The sequence below is a fragment of the Urocitellus parryii genome, chromosome 3, assembly GCF_045843805.1.
Source record: "Urocitellus parryii isolate mUroPar1 chromosome 3, mUroPar1.hap1, whole genome shotgun sequence".
Lineage (NCBI taxonomy): Eukaryota > Metazoa > Chordata > Mammalia > Rodentia > Sciuridae > Urocitellus > Urocitellus parryii.
Window position 1 is genome coordinate 217687381 of NC_135533.1, and position 23098 is coordinate 217710478.

A 23098-nucleotide genomic window follows, 5' to 3' on the forward strand; every position below is an offset into this window, starting at 1 on the left:
TTAATGTCTTCTTCTCTGTCAAGGTTGGAAACCAACATGGTTACTGTAACTCACGTCTCACAGTGTATAGGAGCCAGCTGAAGTTAGGGAACAGGTGGTCAGAAGGAAGCCATCTTGAAAGGGCGGAGTCATGTGATTAAAATAGAGCCATCTTGAAATCAGGAAGTCATGGGACCAGAGTGGCACCATTTTTAAATTCCCTAACAAATGTCCAGTCATAATTGTAGCTCTTCCCTTTCGCTCACCCCAATTTTAAATTAGCTAATCACATAGATTGTACCGCCAAGCTCTTCCCATCAGGAGCAAGGGGCGGTCCTTCCTTGGGGATGAGTGCTGGTGGACTGCCTGCTCAGGTGTGCTGGCTCCCAGCTTCTCTCCGGGAGCGCACCCTTCTGCAGAACACGTTTCCCTGGCTGACCCACTTCCAAGCACACACTTAATTTCTTATGGCATCTCGTCATTTCTAACAGGAACAAACCTGCAGAGGGAGGCCCAGAGGGTACTGGGATTCACTCAGTGGAGACTGAGCATGGGGTAGTTATAGAAGCATAAGGGAGTGGGGGGATTTTTGTGGTGAGGCCATTGCTAGGGGGTATGGGTCCTTGTGGTGTCACGTCTATTCTTTGAGGTGGTCACTGTTCCATGTCAAACCAGTTTTCAGGATTCAAGTTTCAGATAAGAGTTCCTTTTCTTTGCATGATAATGGAATACTGTCTAGGTTTAGGTCAGACTGAGTCGGAGATCATGAGGAGACTCTTGTTCTAAGATGGAGTATATGGGGGCTGGGAATGTGGCTCAGGCGGTAGCGCGCTCGTCTAGCATGCGTGCGGCCCGGGTTCGACCCTCAGCACCACATACCAACAAAGATGTTGTGTCCGCCGAGAACTAAAAAATAAAAAAATAAAAAAATAAAAAAAGATGGAGTATATGTTTCAAAAGGCATTGCCTGTGACAAGTATTCCTAAGAGAAGACCCACTCTCCCTTGAGAGTGTTCCCTTAATCCCTTCCCCATCCTGTCTACTAAACTCATCCTATTTTTTTTTTAAAGAAAGAGTGAGAGAGAGAGAGGGGGACAGAGAGAGAGAGAGAATTTTAATATTTATTTATTTTTTCTTAGTTCTCGGCGGACACAACATCTTTGTTGGTATGTGGTGCTGAGGATCGAACCCGGGCCGCACGCATGTCAGGCGAGCGCGCTACCGCTGGAGCCACATCCCCAGCCCCTAAACTCATCCTATTACTCTGAGTGGCTTGTCTAAAATCTTTCTACCTTGACGCCAAGAATTGGGGTTTAAACCGGGCACAGTTGCACACGCCTGTAATGCCAGCAGCTCAGGAGGCTGAGGCAGGAGGATGGTGTGTTCAAAGCCAGCCTCAGCAACAGCCAGGTGCTAAGCAACTCAGTGAGACCCTGTCTCTAAATAAAATACAAAATAGGATTGGGGATGTGACTCCGTGGTCGAGTGCCCTGGAGTTCAATCCCCAGTACCCCCAAAAAAGAATTGGGGGATTTAAAGGGGGAACCTTCGGGTGCCTCAGTTTCCTGAACGATCCCAGCTCTGTAACATCCCCAGGTGGCCCTTGAATTTCCCAGTTCCACCCTAACCCTTTGGGAGCGCACCCTTCAGCAGTTGCAGCCTGGCGCTGAGGGCGCAGGAGTGGCTCAGACTGCTGGGCTGAGGTGGAAACTGAGGCCTCAGGCCTGACCACCCGCGGGGAGGCCAGAATCTCAGTCCTCTAGGACCATTGGGGAAACTGAGGCCGGACGCTGGTGGTGACCTGGAGGAGCAAACTGAGGCCCAGGACTAAGGTCATACCACCCTGAACACCCGACCTCGTCTGAGGCCCGGGACTAGGGGTTGCAGGTTGGGGCCGCGGGCTCAGCCTTACTGTAAGGAGCAAGGAATCTGAGGCCCGGGATCACCGCTCTGGAGGGGCTTGGACGCCTTGGCTGTTGGGACCCGTGGGGACACTGAGGCCCGGGGACCGAACAGACTGCCGCGGCGAAGCTGCCTCAAAGAAGGGTTAGTCTAAAGCGCCCAAATCAGGCTCCAGCCTTCAAAGGGTTAAGGCTCCCCCTCTCCCGCCGATTCCCCGATTGGACGGAGCGAGCCTGCCAAGTAATGATACAGTTCCCCCTCGGCCAATCGGCAGCAGCCGGTGTGCCCCGCCCCCGGTCAATGTTTCGCTGCCGAGTCTGCCCGACTCAGCCAATGGGCAACGGTCCACATCGACCAGTCACCAGGACGCCCCACCCCCGGTTTCACACACCCAATCAGGTGCAGGGTCTGGTTCTCAACCAACCAATCAGCTCGCGGATAAAACCTGGACCTCGGCTCTGCTGCGCGGGCGGAAAGGGGGCGGAGCGGGCTGGTTCCGCGCCGGACCCCGCAGTTTCGGCCTTTGTCCTCGGCTCAGTCCCCGGCCTCTGCCCCGGGACCTTCGGCCCCAGGCCAGGCGCTGGAACTCCCTCAAATCCCGGATGGGACTTCGCCGAGTTGAGAGGCGCCGTGGACTGGCCTCAAATGCGGTGGGTTTTCCCGCCGTCGGAAGAGTGGACCGAATGTTCTGGGCGCCGGGGAGGACGCTGGGACTCTGCAGCGCTCTGAGGAGCAATACGTGACAAGAGCAGCAGAAGTGTGAATCATCAGCATGTATTATTTTTGTAGCCCAGGACTCCTGTTTGAGTCACCACCCTGACTGACCAGCCAGTAACTGGACCCTCCAGCTCCCCCCAGATTCAAGAGACCAAGGTGGCCTCAGCTTATTTCCCCACATCCTTGCTCACTTTCTCTTCCACCTCTTGCCTTCCAAAATTTTGAACCAGCCTTCCAGCTGCTAGAGAGCCCACCTGCATGGACCGCGGTCATTTTTCCTTGGGCACCCCTCCAGCTCCGCATACTCACCACCTAGCCCCCAAGGGAGCTTGCCAAAAAGCATGTGTTACCACCTCCCTCCCCTGAACTAAACCCTTCTGTGGCTCCCTATTGCCTTTGACAAGTAAAACTGAAACCAACCACTGTGACCTAATGGGCAACTTATATGGCACCGTCTGTGTACATCTTACATGGTTGATACTGTGTTCAGTTGTTTAGCAGAGGAAGAGATCTGTGGAGTACATAGGCTTTTTGCTATCTGTATAACGTCCAGGCAGCCTGTCTCTGTATTAGGAAAGTTGAATATGTGATTTTTTAAATATATATAATTTTAGTTGTAGATGGACACAGTACCTTTATTTATTTGATGCTGAGTGAACCCAGTGCCTCACACGTGCTAGGCAAGCGCTCTACCACTGAGCTACAACCTCAGCTCCCAATACGTGATTTTAAAACTCCAGGTTTTAGCAGTTTAACCAAAAAGTTCTGCCATGGCTGGGGATACAGATCAATAGTAGACCCCTTGCCTAATTTCTGTGAAGCTCTGGGTTCCAACCCTAGGACCGCAAAAACCAACAAAACGCTCCTGACCTTCTGACCTTGTCCCTCATGACGAGACACAGAAATCCTTACGAAATACTAGCAAATAAAATTCAGCGATCTGTCAGATGAGCCAAGCTCCAGGGCACACACCTGTCATCCTGGCCATCTGGAAGCTGAGGCAGGATTGGGAGTTCAAGGCAGGATTGGGAGTTCAAGACCCTGACTCGAAAAATAAAAAGGGCTGGGGGTACTCAGTTCAGTGGTTCAACACCCCTGGGCTCAATGAATGTATGTAATGGATCATACAAGTTACACGCTGTGAGCTAGCGAGGCTTGTTCCAGGGACATAAGGCGGCTTCAGTATTCAAAATCAATCAATTCACGTCATCCATCATTTTTTCAGGCTGTGGTTGGCAGAACACTATTCCCCTAACCTGTCATCTCAGGGACAGTAGGTGGAGGCAACTTTGTGAGACCCTGTCTCAAAATAAATAAATAAAACCAAAAAGGGCTGGGGATGAAACTCCGTAGTACAATGCCCCCTGGGTTCAATCCAGCCACTCAGTCCCCTAAAGACGTTCATATCCCAATCCTCAGAACCTGTGAATTCGCCAGGGTATGTGGCAATGTGAACTGACGGCCGTGGATGGGAGGCTGGGGTGCCTCAGTGGTAGAGCACGTGCCTGGAATGTGCGATCTATAAAATGGGTTCCATTCTAGGTTCCATTCTCAGCAGCAGCAGGAAAAAAAAAAAAGATGTATTAAAGTTGCTGATCGACTGCCTTTTCAGATAAGAGCATCCTGAAGTATCCAGGATAAAGGTCCACAGAAGTGGAACAGAGAGAGCGGGAGTTCAGAGCACAGCCCCTGAGAACTCTTGATCCAGAGGGACCCACGGAAGGCTTTGTGGGTACAGAATAGGGGATCGCGGGAGAATTGCAAAAATTAGATTCTCTCATCCTGTGAGAAGGGATGGGATGGCGGGGCAGGAAGGCCGTCAGGTTCCCTATTTGGCACGCCGGTTTGGGGTGGTTCCCGTGGAGACCCCAGAGGTGAGCTTGCTCCAGTAGGCCGGGGGGCCTGGACCAGGTTCCTGTGAGGTGGCTGTGCCACCCCTCAGCCCTCAGGTGCCACCTGCCTCCCTACTCAGTCTGGCTCAGGAAAGAGCCCAGAGAGGCATTTCCCTGGGATCCAGGACCTGCCCTGTCCCAGCCCCCGCCCAGTACTGGCAGGGGAGGGAGGTGACAAGCTGACAAAGGAAATTCCCCTGGAACCTGTTTCTCGGCTTCCTGGCCCGGCTGGGGCGCCGGCTGGAAGGAAAGGCCGGCAGAGACCCGGGCCGGCCGTCATGGCCTCGGCCCCAAGCCCACCCCGGGTGCCCAAGCCCAAGGGCATCCAGCCTTCACACTATTATGAGAGCTTTCTAGAGAAAAAGGGACCCTGTGACCAGGTAAGGTGGGCAGGGAGCAGCAGTGCTGGGTGGCCCCGGCAGGTGTGCCACCTCCCGAGCCTGTCTCCCTGCTGGCACGGGGTGGGGGTGGTGTGGGCTGGACACCTGGGCCTGCTGGGCTGGGGCTGGTTCTGGCCCTGGCCTGCTACCCCTGTGTCTCCGTTTCTCAGGCTCCGGCTCCAACCTGACCTCCTGTGTCCCTCCCGTCTCTCTCTGCCTCCTCTCTGTACAGGTCTCCATCCCTCTTTCCATCTCTTGGGTACAAACAAATCCAGGGACTTCCTCCAGAAATCAGAGCCTTCTCACTCCCACGCCTCTCCCCATGCCCAGCCCTCAGTTGGCCCTGTGAACTTTAGCTGCAGGGGTCAAGGCCCTGGACAGGTGGCCTGGGGGGCAGGGCGAGATGCTGGGGGCCACAGGACCAAGGCCGGGGGCGGTGTGTGCTCCTCTGGGTGAAGCCCAGCCCTCAGTTTCCCTTGGGCACTGTCTCTCCCTTCCCCTGCCCAGATTCATTTTCTGCTGTAGACCCCCCAGCACCCCCTGCTCCTCCCTGCTCCCCCGCCTCGGCCACCGGGTTCCCTCCATCTAATTCCATTGCCTTCGGCCCAGGGCACCCAAACCTTCCCCAACCAACAGATCCCTGCAGCAGGGGAGAGCCCCGGCTCCGCTCCCCTCAGTCCCGGCCTTTGGCCTCAGTCTCTGAGCCTTGGTTCCACCTGGCAGGATGTGGGTGGGTGAGCGCCCAACTCGGGCAGGCACCTGGGCGCCACATCTGTCTACCCACCTGTTCTCACCAGACCCCAAGGTGGCAGCCGCTATCATTGCCACTTATGCCCAGGGAAACTGAGGCCCCGAGAAAGATGATTTGTCCCACAGCGTCCAAGTTGAAGCAGGATGAAACGGCTTGAAAAGAGCCTAGTCCTAGGACAGGCCCCGAGGTGCCGCGGGACCAAGGCACAGAGGCAGGCAGACCCCGTTTCCCACAGGGTAACTTCCTGGGGGACATTCTGACAGACCCCTGTGATTTGGTCGGGGTGGGGGGGTGGGGCAGGCGTGTCACTGTGTCAGGACAGAAGCAGCTTCATCCTGACTGGACGGTACCTGGGTTTTCCAGCGCGTCACACCCAGGCGCAGCAGGGTGTCCCACACAGCACTGTGACTGTGCTATCTATTTATAATCCTCCGGGAAACTGCAGGAAACATGGACTCAGGTTATGCTGGGGCGATCTCGGTGGTTATGACCCAAGATGGCTGAGGTCACATTGGGCTGGATCCCTAGCACCACCCGAGGTTAGCCAAGTACTGTCCATTCTGAGCCTGAGGGTGCCTGGTGCACGTGGTCCCTGTGGTAGTTAACCTCGAGTACGCGTCTGTGGGCAGCTGGAGGGAGAACTGATGGGCAAGTGGGCTGCTGGCTGGATGGCTGGGTGGACGGGTGGATGGTAGATGGACAGATGGAAGGTGAGGGGTGAACGGCTGGCCGGCTGGGCAGATGAGTGGATGCAGGGAGGGTGATGGTGGTAGATGGCCAGGTGGGTGGCCGCTGGGTGGCGGGCTGGCTGGTGGAAGGAACACCACAGACACAGTTCACCTTACTCCTGGAGCCCCCACCTCCTAAACCAGACGGGTGCTCTTTAAGTTTCTTCTTCTTCTTCTCTTGTGACTCTGGAGACAGCCCAGGACCCCGCTCGCCCCAGGCCGGTGCTCTACCTCTGAGCCACACCCAGCCCACAATTCCTTTCTATCTTAGCTCCTAGCCAAGCCCTAGGAGCTGGGCCCTGGGTGAGAAGGCCTCCTGGAGAGGCAGCGTTTGAGCAGACAGACAGACAGCAGGCGCAGGAGGGAGCTGTGTGGGCTCTGGGGAGGGTGGCCGTCCCCGAGACGCGGAGTGTATTGCAGACGCCCAGCCTTGCCACCTCACCTCCTTCCCCCTCCACCTGTGCTCCGCAGGGTTACAAGAAGTTCTGGGCAGGTCTCCAGGGCCTCACCATCTCTTTCTACAGTAGCAATCGGGACTTCCAGGTAAGCGTGAAAGCGGGGGTTCATGACTGGTCCATCCTCTATCCCGGGACCAGGAGAGGGTAGGCGTGGTGTGGCCACCACAGCTGCCACATCATCTAGAGGGCCTGAGGGGACACAACCTGTGCTCAGACCCCTCTTCTATGCCCCAGCCCCTGGAGAAGCTGGACTTGAGAACCTTTGTGAAACTCACAGATGAAGCTCCCAGGGCAGGCTCACGTGACCCTGGCATCCACTTCGGCCTGGTCCTCCGGGATCAGGAGATCAAGTTCAAGGTAGGCCACTTGGAGGGGCTTGTCCTTCCTTATTTCCCTGCCCCATTAACACACACAAACATGGAGTCAAGTGGACTCTTATGCTGGGTTAGTGACGCTGTGCAAGTCACTCAACCTCTCTGAGCCTCAGACATCTGTGAAAGAGCTCACGGGCAGAGGGTACAGCTTGTGCCGAGACCCCGAGGCAGGACAGAGCATGACAGAGTCTGTGTGTCGAAGGCCTGTGTCAGGAGAGGGAAAGAGAGGAGGGAAGGCAGGAAGGGACAGGGCGGGGCTTGTGTGCTGCAGGACTTGGGAGCCATGGGGAGTTGAGCCTAGGGAGGTGTGTGTAGTCTGATTCATGTGTTTTCCCTTCCTTGGGTCTCTTTTCCTCTTTCTCCTTCTCTCCCTCTCTCTCTTTCCCTCTCTTTCTTTTTTTCTTTCCTTGTGCTGGGGATGGAACCCAGGGCCTCGCACATGCTAGGCCAGTGCTACCGCTGAGCCACCCACATACACATCCCTAGTCCTCGATTCACGGTTTTATTTTTACTTTCGTATTTATTTTCGTACCAGGGATTGAACCCAGGGGTCCATAACTGAGCCACACCCCCAGCCCTTTTTACACTTTATTTTGAGACAGGGTCTCACTAAGTTGCTTAGGGCCTTGCTAAGTCACTGAGGCTGGCTTTGAACTCATGATCCTCCTGCCTCAGCCTCCCTAGCGGGACTCCTGTTTTTCAGTGGTTGGTATAATAACTAACAGTGATATACCCCACATTTGTGAGGACTTATATCCAGACATCATGGTACATTAGCCTGCCTAACTCATTTCATCTTCAAACAGCCCGTGGGGGCAGGGACTGTTATTCGCGGGCCAGTTCCACAACCGAGCCCATGGGGTCCAGGTCAGCGCTGGGCTCTCTTTCCCTCCCTAGGTGGAGAGCCTGGAGTCTCGTGAGATGTGGAAAGGCTTCATCCTGACGGTGGTAGAGGTGAGTATGGCCCTGCACCTGCTCCGTTCCCCAGCAGACAGCCTTAGAGATCCTCTCCCTGTCCACCCCTCAGTAGAAGGAATCTGGAGTGTGGCACACTGGTCACCAACGGGCCACTTGCGGGCACAGGTAGCCCATAGACATCTGTTTGGCCAACATAATGCTAAAACTCAAAATTAGCTGCCATTATTTCAAAACCAGAAATTTTAGCCCCCATTCCTGGTTTTTCTCATTTACTTATTTGCTTCCTGCCTGGCCCTGGCAGGCCACTGAGTTTGGGACTTGCTGCCCCTGTAGACTGTGGAGTGTGAGACCCCAGACTCCAGCACCAGCAGCGTCCCCCTCTGCAGGGCCTCGTGTCATCCTCTGGAAGCCCTCTTTGCCCCTACGGTGTCCTGAGGCCCTGGAGCCCTCAGACCCGGGGTTCTTATCCTGGCTCTGCCAGCCGGCTTCGGTTTGCCTGTCGGGGATGTGGGCACACAGGCTGGTTCACGGCTTGTGCCCTGGTCACCCCTCAGCTCCGCATCCCATCCAAGCTGACCCTGCTGCCAGGACACCTGTATATGATGGCCGAGGTCCTCGCCAAAGAGGAGGCGCGCCGCTCCCTAGAGACGCCGTTGTGAGTGCCAGGGCCTGAGGGACTCCAGGATGGGGACGAAAAGGGGAAGTGGCTGAGGGTGTCCCTGAGCTGGCTCAGGTAACCTGGCTCGGGTTGAGTACAGGCTGCATCAGGGCTGGAGCCGGGATAAGAACTCATACTGGGTTCGGTGGGATGGGATCTTGGGTCTGGGTGCCTAGAGGGTCTACAGATGGCCTGCAGGGTGGCCAGGCCTGGTGGGCAGACGGGCGTGTCTGGACCCTGAGGGCGGGGCCTGAGGATGGTCCTAGGTTCCTGGGGAGCCCTCCAGGGCAGGGTCTGGGTTTGCCAGGCGGGAAAGTTCTCCAGGTGAGTCCTGACAGGTTTACCTGGCCTTCTGACTAGGGGATGGAGTAGACCTCCAGGGTGGATCACGTGCCCAGAAAGCAGGACTGGGTCTTCAGGGGCGGGGTTACGAGGAAGGCGGGGCTTAGCTTCTGGGGGCAGGCTCTAGGTCTGGGGGTGGGGGTGGGTGTCCGGGGCGGGGCCTGGGCTTAGGTCTGGGGGTGGGACCCAGGGGCGGGGCCTGGACCTGGGAGGTGGGCTGGGTCCTCAGGGCCACCCGCTCCTGCGGGACCCGCCGGTGCCAAGTAGGTGGCGCGGCTCGCCCCAGGTGCTTTCTGAAGGTGAGCCGGCTGGAGGCCCAGCTGCTCCTGGAGCGCTACCCCGAGTGCGGGAACCTGCTGCTGCGGCCCAGCGGGGATGGCAAGGACGGCGTGTCTGTCACCACGCGACAAACGCTCAACGGGTACGCAGGACGGCCCAGGGGCTTGCACTGGGCGGGTGGGCGTGGGGTGTGCTCGGAGGGGACCTAGGGGACCAGCATGACGCTGGATCTCCCTTGGGCTTCGTCGTCGGGGTGGGGTTGGGGCCACGTTGAAGGTGGAGGGAGAATGTGGGCTCCTGGCCGCCGCAAGAGAGAGCTCCTTCCCCTGGGGTGCGTCGGTCGGCCGGTCCCTGCGGTGGGCGGTGCCAGCACTGGGGGCGGGTCCCCCTTTAGGATGGAGTCAGTCGGTCTGGCCCACCCTGGGCCAGATCCAGGACCAGGGCCGGGCCATGCCTGGGCTACCTGGTACCTCTGGGCTACCTTGCAGGGCGCCGGTGGTCCGGCACTACAAGGTGAAACGCGAGGGCGCTAAGTACGTGATCGACGTGGAGGATCCGGTGAGCACGCGGGTGCCGAGAAGCGCCCCGGCGCCATCCGCACCCTCCGCCCTCGCCGTGACCACTACCCACTCTCCGCAGTTCTCCTGCTCCTCGCTGGACGCAGTGGTCAGCTATTTCGTATCGCACACCAATAAGGCGTTGGTGCCATTCCTGCTGGAGGAGGACTACGAGAAGGTGTTAGGTGCGAGTGGCTTTGCCGATGGGGTGTGTGTGTGTGTGTGTGTGGAGGGCCCTGAGTGCGCCTCTCCTGTCCTGGCCCTGTCCAGGCCACCCCGGGCCAGCCTCTGGCTATGTGCCTTCTCCAGGCCACCCTCTCTGTTCCAGGCTACGTGGACGCGGATAAAGAGAACGGGGAGAGTGTATGGACGGTGCCCTCTGCCCCTGACTCGGAGCCAGGTGAAACTCCATCCGCTGTTGCTGGGGCGCAGGAGGGAGGGACCTGGGACCCATGCCGCCTCACCCCCTCAGCACATGGGCTCAAGTGCCTGATTCATACCCAGAGTCCAGGGGCAGAAATTACCCAGGCCTGGTCCTGAGGAGCTTGCAGGTTGGGGGCGGGGATGGCCACAGCTGGACACAGGTCAGTCCCATCCCTGTGGGGTGGAACGTGGGGTGAAGGAGAGATGGGAGCTGAGGAGGGGGCACCTTGAGGAACTGGAGGAGAGGGAGACGCCTGCAGGAAAGGCTCCCTGGAGGGATGCTGTTGGCTGCAGCTCCCAAGGGATGTCAGTGGGCAGAGAGGGCATTGGAGGGACAGAGGATGCCCAGGGATGGGTGAGTGACAGGGAAGGGGTGGCAGTCCGTTCTGTTTATGGGGCAGGAGGAAGCAGGACACCTGCAAAGCTCTGTGGGTCGGGCACTGCAGGGTCCCCACACATGTCCACACGCAAGCGCAGGCTCCGTGAGCTGCGTCCACCTGCGCAACCACAGGCCCCCGTGTGCCTATGTAGACACGACAGTCTACACATGCATGTGTCCCATGTTCCAGCCACGTGTCCACACCACACAGCACACACCTCCTGGAAGCAGGCAGCACATGTACACACACGTGCAGAGCCCTCTCAGTCCCAGATCATGACAACAGCAAAAGGCATGGGCCAGCGCGGGCCTCCAGAGCTGCGTGGGGTCACGCGCACAGGTGCAGCAGGCGCCTGCGTACAAGCCTTAGGCATATATTTAACTTATGCAAACCCAGTCTGTCTGCTACCCAGGGACACAAATGCAGGTTCACAAAAACCACAGCTGCCCAGGGACATATATACGTATTCAGACATGCACACAGACCCACCCTAAGGCATCCCTGTACCACATGTGCCTGACAGTGACTGTCCCTGCCAGGTCCTGCACCCCCTGCAGGTGGCTCCAAGTCACTGCCTCCTGTGGCATCCAGCCAGGACAAACTGCCCCCACTACCTCCCCTGCCCCCGCTACCGAGCCAGGATGACAACTACGTGACCCCCATTGCAGATGCCCCAGCTGCGGACTACGTGAATCAGGATGGTGCGAATCAGGATGGTGTGTGGGGCAGGGTCCTGTTGGGTGGGGGCAGGCTGTGACACTGCGCATTTGTCCACACAGTGTCTTCCTCTGGTTGTCCGGTTGTCCCAAAGCCCAAGAAGTTAGCAAAGGCTCCAGCAAAGCCTCCAAAGCCACCCACTGTGCCCAAGCCAGGTAGGGATCCCTCCCCACTTCCTCCCTCATCTGCCAGCAGGCAGCCAGGTCCCACCTCTGCCTTCTTTACAGTGCCCAAAGGCAACAACAGGCCGCTGGCCAGGAAGTTGGTGGGTGGCTCACCCCAGGCTGCCTTCCTTGCAACAAGTAAGTGGTCTGTGGGTGCCTGCAGGGTGGGCTTCCAAAGGGCGTGACCTGGAGGGTCACACAGGACCCCTAGGGCCCTGCAGGTCAGTGCTCTGGTCTTCCGATTCCTAATGCCTGGGGACACATTTAATTTTGCCTTGGGCCCTGGACGTCTGTAGATGGTCCTGATGGGTTGGGGTGGACACAGGCTGGGATCCCAGGCCCAGCTGAAGCCTCAGGACCACCCCCCCTAGGGCTGGGGGACGTGACAGCCGAGCTGCAGGAAAAGCTGCAGAAGAGGCGGGCCCTGGAGCAGTGAGCCGCGCCGCGGGACAGGAGGGCTTGGCCCCAGCTCAGCACACCATCTGCTCTCCCAGGATTAAAACTTGAGTGACCCAGGCCCACGTGTTTGGCTTGGCTCTGGATGGGGTGGGACGTGTTCTCACGGCTGGCACCACTTACCCCAGACACCTCAGCTCAGCCAAGCCTGCTGCTGGGTCATCTAGGAAAGCCCGCGAGGCCCCAAGGCCAAGCAGCAGGCAGGACCACCCAGCCCCAGAAAGCAGCTCGTGCCTGCGCAGTGTTGGACCTTTATTAGGAAGTGAGGTGGGAGGGGCCACCTGGGCCACGCCCTGGCGGTGCACCCCTCAGGAGTTAAGGCTCCAAGCAGCAACCGAGAGAAAGGCACCCAGCTGAAAGGGCCGGGCCAGGCGGCCCACAGACACCCTGCCGCTGGGTGGCCGGGGCCTAGGTGAGGCTGGTGTTGGAGCTGCTGGTGGCACTGCCCCGCTTCTGCAGACAGCGCACGGAACTGGGGACCTGGAGGCCTGTGGTCACCTGGAAGCTGCCACACCACACCTGGGGCGGGTGGGGAGGAAGGAGGCTCAGCCGCGCCCCACACCCTCAGCCCCCCTCCTCCCAGGGCTGAGGGCCGCTCACTGTGAAGGCAGGCAGCAGCGGCTGTGTGAACTTGGCCTTGAAGGTGTGCAGCAGCTGCTTGGTGCGGGCATTGTAGAAGGACAGGAGGCCTGGGGCGGAGGGCAGAGCGACAGGGACGGTGTCAGGAGTGGGATGCGGACCTGGGCGCTGGCAGGGGCAGGGCACGGGCAGCTGGAGGTGGGGGTCACCTTGGTGAAAGTCACAGTGCACGCCCAGGCAGTCGGGCACGGGGGCGTCCAGCACCTTGACTTTGTTGGCGTGCTTGGCCGTGAAGCTGACCTGCAGCCAGTTGTTGACGTGCAGGCACCAGGACGCAGGGGTCTTGCCCAGCTGCTCAAAGCGGCCCAGGCTGCGGTAGGCCACTCCAAGGCCAAAGGCCTTGCTGTCCGGTTCGTAGCGCACTTCCCAGTACTGTTCCCCGCCATCGATCAGCGTGTCGCCTGTTGGCCAGAGTAGGCAGTGGGGATGGGGCAGAACCCAGCCCAGATACACTTCCGTGAAGGGAGGCCACCCAGGTACTCCCCACACCACAGCTTCTCCCTCCAGGTACTCCCCACACCACAGCTTCTCCCTCCAGGTACTCCCCACACCACAGCTTCTCCCTCTAGGTACACCCCACACTACAGCTTCTCCTTCCAGGTACTCCCCACACCACAGCTTCTCCCTCCAGGTACTCCCCACACCACAGCTTCTCCCTCCAGGTACTCCCCACACCACAGCTTCTCCCTCCAGGTACTCCCCATACCACAGCTTCTTCCTCTGGGTACTCCTCCTCAGGCCCAGTCGTCCCCCAGGTTTTATGGACCCTCTGGAGACTCACTAAGCCTAGATACTCTCCAGGACTCAGTGTCCCCTCCCCCGCCTTTTTTGTCACTGGGGATTGAATCCAGGGGCACTTCACCACGGCCACATCCCCAGCCCTTCTCCAATCCTGCAGCCTCTCACTTCTCCTCAGGCGCCAGCTTCTCTCCCTGGCTCCTTCACGTCACCTGAGCCCCCTTCCGCTTCAGCCCTCTGCAACCCCAGGTGCTCCATAGGCCACCATTCTACCAGCTACTCCTGAACCCAGACGTGCCCCCAGCTCCCAGCAGCCCCCACGCTCCCGGACGTCTCCCCGAGGCTCCTGCCCCCTGTTCCCAGACCAGAGCCACGGTCCTCCCTGGAGCCATTCCAGAGCGAGGTCTGGCCAACAGCTGCCCTGTCCATCGAGGGCGCTGTCCCTGCGCCCCCTGCCCAGGGTCCCCCCAGTGCTCCTGCCCCTCCTTACCCAGCACCGTGTAGGATTCAGCCGTGAAGCGGTCCCTCCCGCCTCGCCCCGAGGACATCCTCTTGGGAGACGGAACACCTCTGTGGGTGGCAGAGAGGCAGCAGGGTTCAGGCTGCTCCAGAGGAGGCCTCTGTGGTCAGTCCCTGACAGGGTCTGGCCCTTCCGAGTCCCCGTCAGAACGTGCCCGGCCCTCCTCGCCGGAAGGCTCCTGCTCCCCATGGCACCTTTGCAGCCTCCGGGAGCCCTGGGCTCCTCCCCCCTCCCCGGTTCTGTCCCGCCCCTCGGCTGGAGCCCCCCAGGCCCGGGCACGCAGGTACCTGGCGGGCGAGTGGACAGGAGACGCCGTCCGGCCCTTGCCCTCCTTCTCGCGCGCCTTGATGTCCTGCACCTTCCCGCCCATGGCGTCCCACTCCACGGCCAGGTCCTCCACCCGCAGGTTCTGGTGGGATGTGGACGCATCCAGGCGGAACATGAAGGCTGGGCCGGCAGACAGGGAGTCACAGAGATGGGAGCACCCAGAGAGACACAGAGACAGTGACAGGCAGGACAGCAGAGAGACAGGCACAGAGACAGGCGGGAAACACCGACAGAGACGGGAGGGCGCAGGCGGGAAACCCAACACGGAGCCGGAGGCGCAAGGTCCAGTCTAGAGGCAGCCCAAGGCATGGCTCTGCCCTGGGCCTCCACTGAGGACTCATCACAGGAAAGGGGAAGGACTACAGCATGGAGGACTTAGACTAGACAGCAGAGGGCCTTCCTGGTAGAGCGGGCACGGTGTCACCGTGGGAGGCTACAGAATCTACCTTCACTACCGATATTCTGGGCCCAATTCTAACAGGACTGCTCTATTTGATGAGAGAGGGACAGCATAGGTATGTATTAAACCATCCCTGTACAATGGGATCACTCTCAGAAAAAGCAGGGTGGTACACGACAGCCACTGTGGACTCAGCTTTGAGCTTCCTGGCAGCCAGGGCCACAAGGGCTGCAGAATCTGGTTAGTGGATTCTCATGACACAGGTCTCCAGAAGGGAGGGAGGTGGACAGGGAGGGGGTGGGAGCCAGTCACCTGGTGTCTCCAGGGTCACCGGCTCAGAAAATTCTCCTGCAACTGCCTTATTGCAGGCTTTCACGCGGAAGTTCATGTATTTCATGTCAAACTTGAGGCCTGGGATGTAACATTTGGAGGTCAGTTCTGTGCACTCCGAAGCCTTGGGCGGTGGGGGAATGCTATCCTTCCCATGCCACCGCGGTCCCACCGCCCCCACCCCAGGCTTGTCAGCAGCACCCTTACAAGCAAGTCTTTTCTGAAAAACTGTGCTGATCTCACCCACCCATGGGGGCCACGGATTACTGGACTCCGCCTCCAACCCAGAGCAGCCAATCAGAATGCTTTACAACAGAGTGGTTGGTTGAGATAGGCACATGACCCAAGCTGACCAATGAGAATTGGCCCTGGGACTTTAAGCAAAATTTAAGCCTTTAAGCAAATTTGCTGGCACATTTAAGAAACCTCTTGAGATAGAAGTTCTGCCACCACGGGTCAAAGGTGACTGTTATTGCTAGAAGCCTTGAACTTGGCTACCCATGACTTTTTTTTTTTCCTTTTTTTGTGCTGGGGATTGAACCCGAACCCGGGGTGCTGTACCCCTGAGCCACATCCCCAACCCTCTTATTCTATTTTGAGACAGGATCTCGCTAAATTGCTGAGGCTGGCCTTGAACTTTCGATCCTCCTGCCTCAGCTCTAGGGTTACCCTGTGGCCAGCTGTGTGGCCACTGTAGCTGGCCGTTGGTTAATTCTCCCTCCCCCTAGGGTATAATCCAACCCCAGCCCAGTTTCCTGGATTCCACATGAACGACATGAACTACTGTTGTGTAAACCAGCACCACGGAGGAAGTTGGGGGAAGGGGACAAAGATCCTGAGAGCACTTTTTGAATTTTCACAACTTCCTATGTATCTGTAACCATTTCAAAATAAAAAGTTACAAAAAAACAAACAGAAATCAGGAGGACCTAGAGGTGAGGATTGTGGAATCCCAGAAGAGGAAAAAAAGGGTGTGCATGTGTGTTTGTTTTGATTCCCATGAAAGAAAAAAAAACCAATAGCTGCTCAGGCTGTCTGGGTGATTTTCCCCTCTGCAATTAGCAAGCTCATTATTAACCACATATGCTAATTACAGATAACTAGCAGGCTGATGACAGCCTGGGAAGGAGGAAGTGAATGGGGACACCCCTGACGTCAGCCGGGCTCTCCGCCCCCAGGACTCCCCTTTCTAAACTCATTAGGGAGCCCCCACATTCCAGCCTTGAGACCCTCCCCCAGCAGCTGGGTGGACTCCAGGCTTTCGACTTCTTGTAACTGCCAAGGAAATCCTGAGTCCTGGGAGGCCAGTCCTAGAGTCCCCACAGAGGTGAGGCTGCGCTTGCTGCCGGACCAGCCAGGATCAGCGAGTGGCTGGCTGGCTGCTGGACAGCAGAGACAGGGAGATACTTGCTGCGCTTCCTGTCCTTCCTGGGTCACGTGGTGACCGCAGCCACACCTGGGATGTGTGTGCTCAGTCATGGCACAGCGCTGCCGGCCATCTCTCCTCCATCCTGTTCCTTTCTGATGCTCCTGACCGGCCCACCCACAGGTTGCCCTAGACCCTGAGCTCTGGGGAGGTGGGCCAGGCCCAAGTGGACTCATGGCTCAAAGGCACCTGGAGGCAGTGAGCTGGGTGGGTACCTGTCAAGGTGTACTCTGTGTGCCGGATGCCCTCAATCACCATCCAAGGCTGGTCCTCCTTGAGGCGCGGCGGGCCCTCGAAGTTCGTCCTTCGGTACTCCAGCACATAGTGGTCAATCTTGCTGTCCTCATCTGGCATGCGCCACACCAGGGTCACACAGTTATCTGCCACCAGGGACTCGGCCAAGTCGATCACAGGAGCGCTGGGCACTGCCCAGGACAGAAGGGAGGGGGGATCAGGGTTCAGGGTCCTGTGGGGTACAGGCAAGGGGCTTGTGGCAGTGCCCCTGCCCCAGGATGACCTGTCTTCTACACCTGGGACAGCCCCTCTGGGTTTGTGACGTGGGGGTGGAGCCTCCTCAAGGGGTAGTGGTCGGCCAGTGCCTTCCCAGGGTTCACCCAACACAGTCAGACCCTGTCAGATTCCACCAGTTACCGGAGCAAGGTGGCCACGCCTAAAATCTCAGGGACTCAAAAGGCTGAGGCAGGAGGATGACAAGTTCAAGGCAGCGTGAGCACGTAGCAAGACAGTGTCTCAAAATGAGAAATAAAAAGGGCTGGGAGTATAGCCCACTGGTTAAGGGCCCCTGGGTTCAATCTACAGTACCAAAAAAAAAAAAAAAATTCCACCATTTAGAAGCTAGACTTTCCAGAATTCACTACCACCTGGGGGTGGCTTTCTTTAGGGCTCCACTGCCAAAATGTCTCTCAGAGTGTCAATTCCCTGCAGGGGGTGCCTCTCTAGGCCTTGTCCCCTGGGTACAGGGTTTTCCCAGGGCCTGGCTACTGTGCTTGTCTTGTGGCCCCACCCCCACGTGGGCGGGGCTCTACCAGGCTTTGCCGACATTGGGCAGAACATTCTGAGTCCCACCCACATGGGCAGGCTCAATTAGGGCTCCGCCCCTGTGTGGGTGGGGCTAAAGCAGAGCTCCACCCATACAAAGGAGATCACAGTTAATAGTTAAGGCTCCATCGCCACATGGGCGGGACTTAGCCAGGACTCCTCCTCACTTCCCCCCTTACGGGGTGGGGCATTCTCGGGCCCCAGGGATAGGAAGGGGCCCTCCATCACAGGCTTCAGACACCTGTGGCAGCTTCCTTCCAGACACTTCCTTTCCTTCCTTTGCCTCCCTCGGCCATTTCCCTGAAATCCTCGCCCTCCAAGCAGCCCCCCCCCTCTCACCAGGCAGGAACTTGAGGGCCTGTAGCATCTGCCGCTCCTGTGCAAAGTCCACCATGAGGTGACTCATGTTGTCGCTGACCTTGGCTTTCAGTGACAGCCGGAAGGCAGGGGCCATAGTCACACTGCAGGGAAGGAGGGGAAGCAGCCTGCTGGGGTGTGTGTGGGGGGGGTGACCCTAGGCCGGGTCATCTGAGATGTGGGGGGACCCCTCCCATGTGTTACTGTCCAGTGTCCTGGGCCCAGGTGCCCTTGCCAGGATGTCCCACCTTCATGGCAGGGTAGGGTGGGGGGTGTAGGAGCCAGATCCCAATATCTTACCCATCTTTGATTTGTTTGGCAGCCTAAAAGAGAGACAGAATAAAATTTAAAAATCTGTCATGACCAAGCCAGAGAGCCATTATACAGACAGGAAGATGGAGATGCCAAGAGAAGCAATTTGGCAAAGTCCCCATACTAGGAGGCAGAAGTGGTGACCTGCTCTTCTTCTAGCTGTGCCTTGAGGGGACAGGAAAACTAAGGCATCACCCCACCCTCACCCTGCACAGTGCCCAGTACATACAGGGTGCCCAGCTTAATTGACATTCAGATGAACAGTGAATGTTTTTAGTAGATCCTGTGCAACCTTTGAGAGGTACTTATGCTAAATACTGCATAAGTGTCCATATTAAAACACTCACTCACTCCTGAACTGAAATGCAAATTAATCTGGATGCACTGTATTTTTTATCTGCCACCCTATGGTACCCACCTGAGGAAAGTCGTCACTGTCGGTGGCCTGCAGGGTCTGGTTGGCAGTCTCCAGAAGTTCCTCCGAGCTCTCCAGGGCCCGCATGCAGGCGGCCAGCTGGTTCTGTGGGTAGCGTGGCCCCGGTCAGCATGGTGCCAGGGACCAAGAGGAGATGACTCACCGGGAGCCTCACCACTCCCAGGCTTCCCACCACTGCAGGGGCCAGGGCCCTCTCAAGCCCCAGACAGGAGAGGAAGTTGGGACCTGAGGGCCCAGCCCAGCTGGCCAAGGCTCCAGGTGCCACCTCAGAACCACCTGGGGAATCTCTCCCTTAGAAACTCATATACCCAGGGCACACTATATCCCCTGTCCTGAGGACATGAGTCTAGGGTGTACAGAGTTACCCGGGAGGGTTAGATGTGGGTTAAAGAACTCCGGCTTGGAGCGCGAGAGCCCGCGGGAGCCTGGGAGGGCACCATCAGATCTGGGGAGCCAGCAGGAAGGGCTGATCAACTGAAGCGCATGGTGAAGGGGGGGGATCTCGAGTCACAGGTGGGGGGTGCTGGAGGGGAGTTGGGGGAGCAGCACAGGGGACTGAGGGGCCGTGGCTGGGCAGCGGCAGGGAGAGCCCACCGGGAACATCTGGGCTCTGCGGTGTTGGAGGTGGGGCCCAGCCGCACACCTGCAGCTCGTAGGTTCGGCTGGCCCGGTCCTGCTTTATCTTCATGAGCATGCCCTCCTTGAGCTCCTCCAGGACAGAGAGGAGGGACTGGAACTCCGCCTCAAGGTCCTCCTGCACCTTGGCCGAGTTCGCCTGAGTCAGAAGGCCAGGATGAGCGGGAGCCCGTGATCAGCCGGGGAAACTGAGGCCTGGCCTCCTACAGGATGGGAAGGAACAGGGCCACTGCTCTGGTGGGCACCCCCTCCCCTGCCCCCTCACCTCCACGTTGAGCAGCATTTGCTTGAGGGAGTAGATGAAGCTCTGGATCTCCTCATTCTTCACAGCCAGGGTTGTGATGATCTTCCGCAGCGCTTCCTGCCCCACACATGCACACAGAGCAGGTAAGTTCCTCCACCTGGCCCGCTCCCTGTTCTGCCCTCCAGAGATCCAGGAGGAGAGATGCAGCCACCATGCTAATGAGCCCAGGGACCAGCCACAAGCAGGCCTGGGTGAGCCTCTGGCCCTCTGCACCTCCCCTAGCAGGTGGGTTCCACAGAGCCTCCCCGTTTCATAGATGATGGGACAGACCTGACCCAGGCTTCCACCCAGGCTTCGACCCAGGCTAGGCATAAACTGAGGGGAGCAAAGAACTTCCAGGAGGAAAAATGGGCTAGCCTAGGGAAAGGGCTATCTCTGGAAAGAAAAAACTCTAGGAGAGATGGAAAGCCTGGGATGAAGACTAGCCTAGAAACAGGGGTGAGCCAGGCAGGGGCATTCCCACCTGGAGAGCAGGGTTAGCAAGGAGAAAGTGATCACCTGGACAAAGGTGGCACCTGGGCAAAGGAGATGCCAGAGAGCCAGGTAAGTGGGAAGGGAAGGGAGGTCAGGAGAAAGGAGATGCGGGGAGGGAGTCTTGCGGGCGGATCTGCTCCGGTATGTGGCTCCGACCCAGGCCTTGGATGGGACCCTTTTCTGGGGGCGCAGGTCGGTGGGATTAGCACTACGGAGGTGGCGGGGCCAGCACTGAAACACCTGGCCTTCACCGGGAGGGAAGGCGTGGGGGATGGGGTCGGGGCTGGACCCGGATACTGGGCGGGGTGGGGGGCAAGGAAGGGACATCCTTGGCCCCAAGCCAAAATGATGGGGGTCTGCGTTCTCAGATGGGGGAGCCCTGGATCCGGGCGGGGTTGCAGCGGGGGTGGAGCCGCCGCCGCAGAGCAGCTGGGGTGGAGGGGGAGGGCGCTGCGGCATCACCTGGTCCCCACCCTCGCCCACCCCGCAGCGGCCCCGCCCCGCCCCACCCGGTCCTACCCTCTGGTCTTCCATGGCTGCAACCCAGGTCACCCCGGCCCGGCCCGCGGGCCCCGCTCGCTCCTTGAGCCCCCAAGCTGCCTTTGCCGCTGCCGGGAGCCAATGGCCCGCGGAGCCCTCGCCGCCGCCGCGCCCCCGGTCAGCGCTCCATCACTGCACGCAGTGCGCAGGCGCGCCCCCCGCAGCAGCCTGGGAAATGTAGTTCCGCGCTGGGGGTCTGCGAGGGCCTGACCGCCAGAGACTGGGGCTCATGGGGGAATCCTAGATTGATGCCAGCCGAAGACAACCCTGCTTAGACTCCTGTCCAGCGGCGTGACCTCGAGGTCATCCCAGTCCCCGCTGCCTCAGTCTCCCCACTTGTTCCCGCACACCTTCTCCGTGGTTGCTCCAGCCCGCAGCCCGCCTGCCCCGCTCCACCTGGCCCTTGGCCACCTACACGCGATGCATTTTACTGAGGAGCCGGGTCTTTATCCACACAGGGGTCTGGCCTCTAAACCTCTTCCCCTCCAGTTGGCGCAGCTCAACTTCTATTGCCTCCCTCAGAGCCCCAGACTCGACCTCCTCCAGAGACCCTCCACCAGCTCGCAGCCCACGGGGCTGGGGGTATTGTTATCCGCAGGTAGCGCAGGGCCCTCACCGGATCCCGGAGGATTGGATCAGACACAGGCAACGGATGGACAAGGAAAGTGGTCCTGCCGCAGGTCCAAGCTGGGGGTGGGGGGCAGTCAGACGGCTTGTCCCGGCCCACATCTGCCCTCGCACAGAACAGTTACACCTTGCAGAGCAAAGCCAGCTGGTAGCCAAGTGTAGATCTAGTTGACCTGAAAGAGGACAAAGTGGGAGAGAAGACAGGACACTCAGATTTAGCGACCCTGCCACACAGGGCTTCCCGGGCCCCTGGGGCTGGAGGCGGGGCCTTGTAGCTGCTCCCGGGAGGACGCTGCTCTTGATTTCAGAGGGGCCCCCAATTCAGGCTGTTTCCATGTCTGTCTCTCCTACCAACATGAAAGGGTCTGGGGCTTAATCCATTGGGGTCCTAGTATCACCCCTCCGGGGAGAGGAGTGGGGAGGTTGGAGGCTGAGCGAGGTCTGCCGGGGCTGGGGACAGGGCCACTGTCGGCCTCCCTGTGGTGGAAAGGATGGATTCTGTGGAAGTGGCAGGTCTCGCAGCTCTGAGTGAGAGAGGAGGTCACTTCACTGGTGATTGAGGCGAGACATTGAGGTCTCTGGGTCAGCTGCCTGCTTAGGGGACACTCATGACTAAGGGGAGGGTCGCAGGGCCCTGGGCACAGTGAATTCCCACCTGCAAGGACCCAGTCATGAGCAGCCGGCCCTCCAGCCGGGCAGCCTGCCTGCTGCTAGTGGGAGAAGTCGCCTGGCACGTGAAGCTGGGGTTCATTCCCAGCGCCCATAAAAAAGAGAAGAGAACAAGTGGGAGAAATCCATTCCTCTAGACCGCAAAAGGAAGACATTCTCGGCCACAGCAATTGAGACAGAAACCCCTCTGTTACTCGCCACTCTGGCCTCTGCCACACTGTGCCCTCCCCCCCCCCCCATGCCTCTCAGGTCTAGGCTCCGCCCCAGGCTCCCTGGGGTTGGACAGCAGGCACCTGTGCACACTGCAGGCCTACAGAGCCCTGGCCTGCAGGGAGCCACAGGCCTGAGCATGCAGGTCAGGCTGGGCAGTGAGGTGATCCTGCCTCACCTGGTGACCCAGGTCGGGGTCTGGGAATGGCTCTGAGTGGCATGGACCAAGGAAAAGGACATCTTGTGCCAGCTGTTCATTACCAGCAGCAGCCTCAGCTCGGGAACCTCACCCTGGGGCCACCCCACGGGGGCTCCAAGGAAGGCAGGGACCATGTGTGCTGGGCGACCATGGAGGGCCCTGGCCTGGCCCAGGGGAGGCCACCTCCTGCAGCTCCTGGCAGACGCAGATGTGAGAGCCGCGGAGGGGAAGGTTCTGGACACTGGGACTCTTGACTCTCAAACATCAACCCTGAATTCCTCACCTGGGACTCAGATCGGACATCCTGCAAAGGAGAGGACACCCCAGATAAATAGATAAAGATCTATTTTAAAAAAAAAAACTTTATTTAAAAAACACAGCTCCTAGGCTGAACTTGGCCCACAGCTGGAAGTTTTCTGATTCCTGCTCAGAACTTCACAATCATAAGGCTCTTGGAAACATGTGATTCTGGAGTTTTGATCAAAATAATTCCAGAATCTTAAAGTGTTGTTAAAACATATTCCACCTGCAAAGAAAGGCACACGTCCAGAATATGCAGCTGACCCAGGCATCTACCACCACCCAGCTGGAAATCACAAATTCCAGAGCCCTTGGGGTCCCCCATCACCTCCTGAGAGCTGCTACCCCATCCCTGGCACTGTCCTGACTGCTCAGAGCATGAATCTCTTCTGCCTGGGGTTTGTTTCACTTAAATGCATCCGTGGAGTGTCCTCTTGTGTCTGGCTTTTTGCACTCAACACAACATCGGAGGAATTCACCTGTAGTGATACACCTGGTGGTGGCTCCTTTTTCCTTGCTG

General features: G+C 58.5%; 2 protein-coding genes across 7 annotated transcripts; one reads left to right on the forward strand and one right to left on the reverse strand.

Moving 5' to 3' along the window:
* The first annotated feature begins 4715 nt into the window (after positions 1–4715).
* Positions 4716–12107, forward strand: Stap2 (signal transducing adaptor family member 2). 2 transcript variants are annotated; one of them, XM_026404393.2, is made up of 13 exons: positions 4716–4870; positions 6821–6892; positions 7042–7164; positions 8079–8135; positions 8654–8754; positions 9386–9520; positions 9867–9936; positions 10018–10120; positions 10264–10335; positions 11278–11439; positions 11518–11610; positions 11683–11757; positions 11976–12107. In XM_026404393.2, the coding sequence occupies exons 1-13, from the start codon at positions 4769–4771 to the stop codon at positions 12053–12055; spliced, it is 1245 nt and encodes a 414-aa protein (XP_026260178.2). In that variant the 5' UTR covers positions 4716–4768; the 3' UTR covers positions 12056–12107. The 2 variants fall into 2 exon arrangements, with proteins under 2 accessions (XP_026260178.2, XP_026260179.2); XM_026404394.2 differs by having other exon boundaries at positions 11991–12107.
* A 376-nt stretch (positions 12108–12483) lies between these two features.
* Fsd1 (fibronectin type III and SPRY domain containing 1) lies at positions 12484–20567 on the reverse strand. Of its 5 annotated transcripts, none has more exons than XM_026404391.2 (13): positions 20553–20567; positions 19521–19616; positions 19263–19394; positions 18602–18703; positions 18172–18194; positions 17854–17975; positions 16671–16880; positions 15012–15110; positions 14260–14419; positions 13943–14022; positions 12864–13115; positions 12676–12764; positions 12484–12594 (listed from the first exon to the last, which is right to left on the reverse strand). In XM_026404391.2, exons 1-13 carry the CDS (start codon positions 20565–20567, stop codon positions 12484–12486), a joined length of 1491 nt encoding a protein of 496 aa, XP_026260176.1. The 5 variants fall into 5 exon arrangements, with proteins under 5 accessions (XP_026260176.1, XP_077651966.1, XP_077651967.1 ...); XM_077795840.1 differs by lacking the exon at positions 18172–18194 and adding an exon at positions 18527–18536 and having other exon boundaries at positions 18598–18703; XM_026404392.2 differs by having other exon boundaries at positions 12570–12594; positions 12955–13115.
* Positions 20568–23098: the final 2531 nt, after the last annotated feature.

Bases quoted from the DNA above. Each gene is read 5' to 3' on its own strand.
- Stap2 (XM_026404393.2), top strand. From the start codon at position 4,769: ATGGCCTCGGCCCCAAGCCCACCCCGGGTGCCCAAGCCCAAGGGCATC. The intron at 7,165-8,078 runs GTAGGCCACTTG...TTCCCTCCCTAG, and splicing joins ATCAGGAGATCAAGTTCAAG to GTGGAGAGCCTGGAGTCTCG. The intron at 11,758-11,975 runs GTAAGTGGTCTG...CTGAAGCCTCAG, and splicing joins GGCTGCCTTCCTTGCAACAA to GACCACCCCCCCTAGGGCTG.
- Fsd1 (XM_026404391.2), bottom strand. The intron at 18,704-19,262 runs GTGTGCGGCTGG...CGCTACCCACAG, and splicing joins GCCGAACCTACGAGCTGCAG to AACCAGCTGGCCGCCTGCAT. The intron at 17,976-18,171 runs GTAAGATATTGG...CCTTCCCTGCAG, and splicing joins GCCAAACAAATCAAAGATGG to TGTGACTATGGCCCCTGCCT.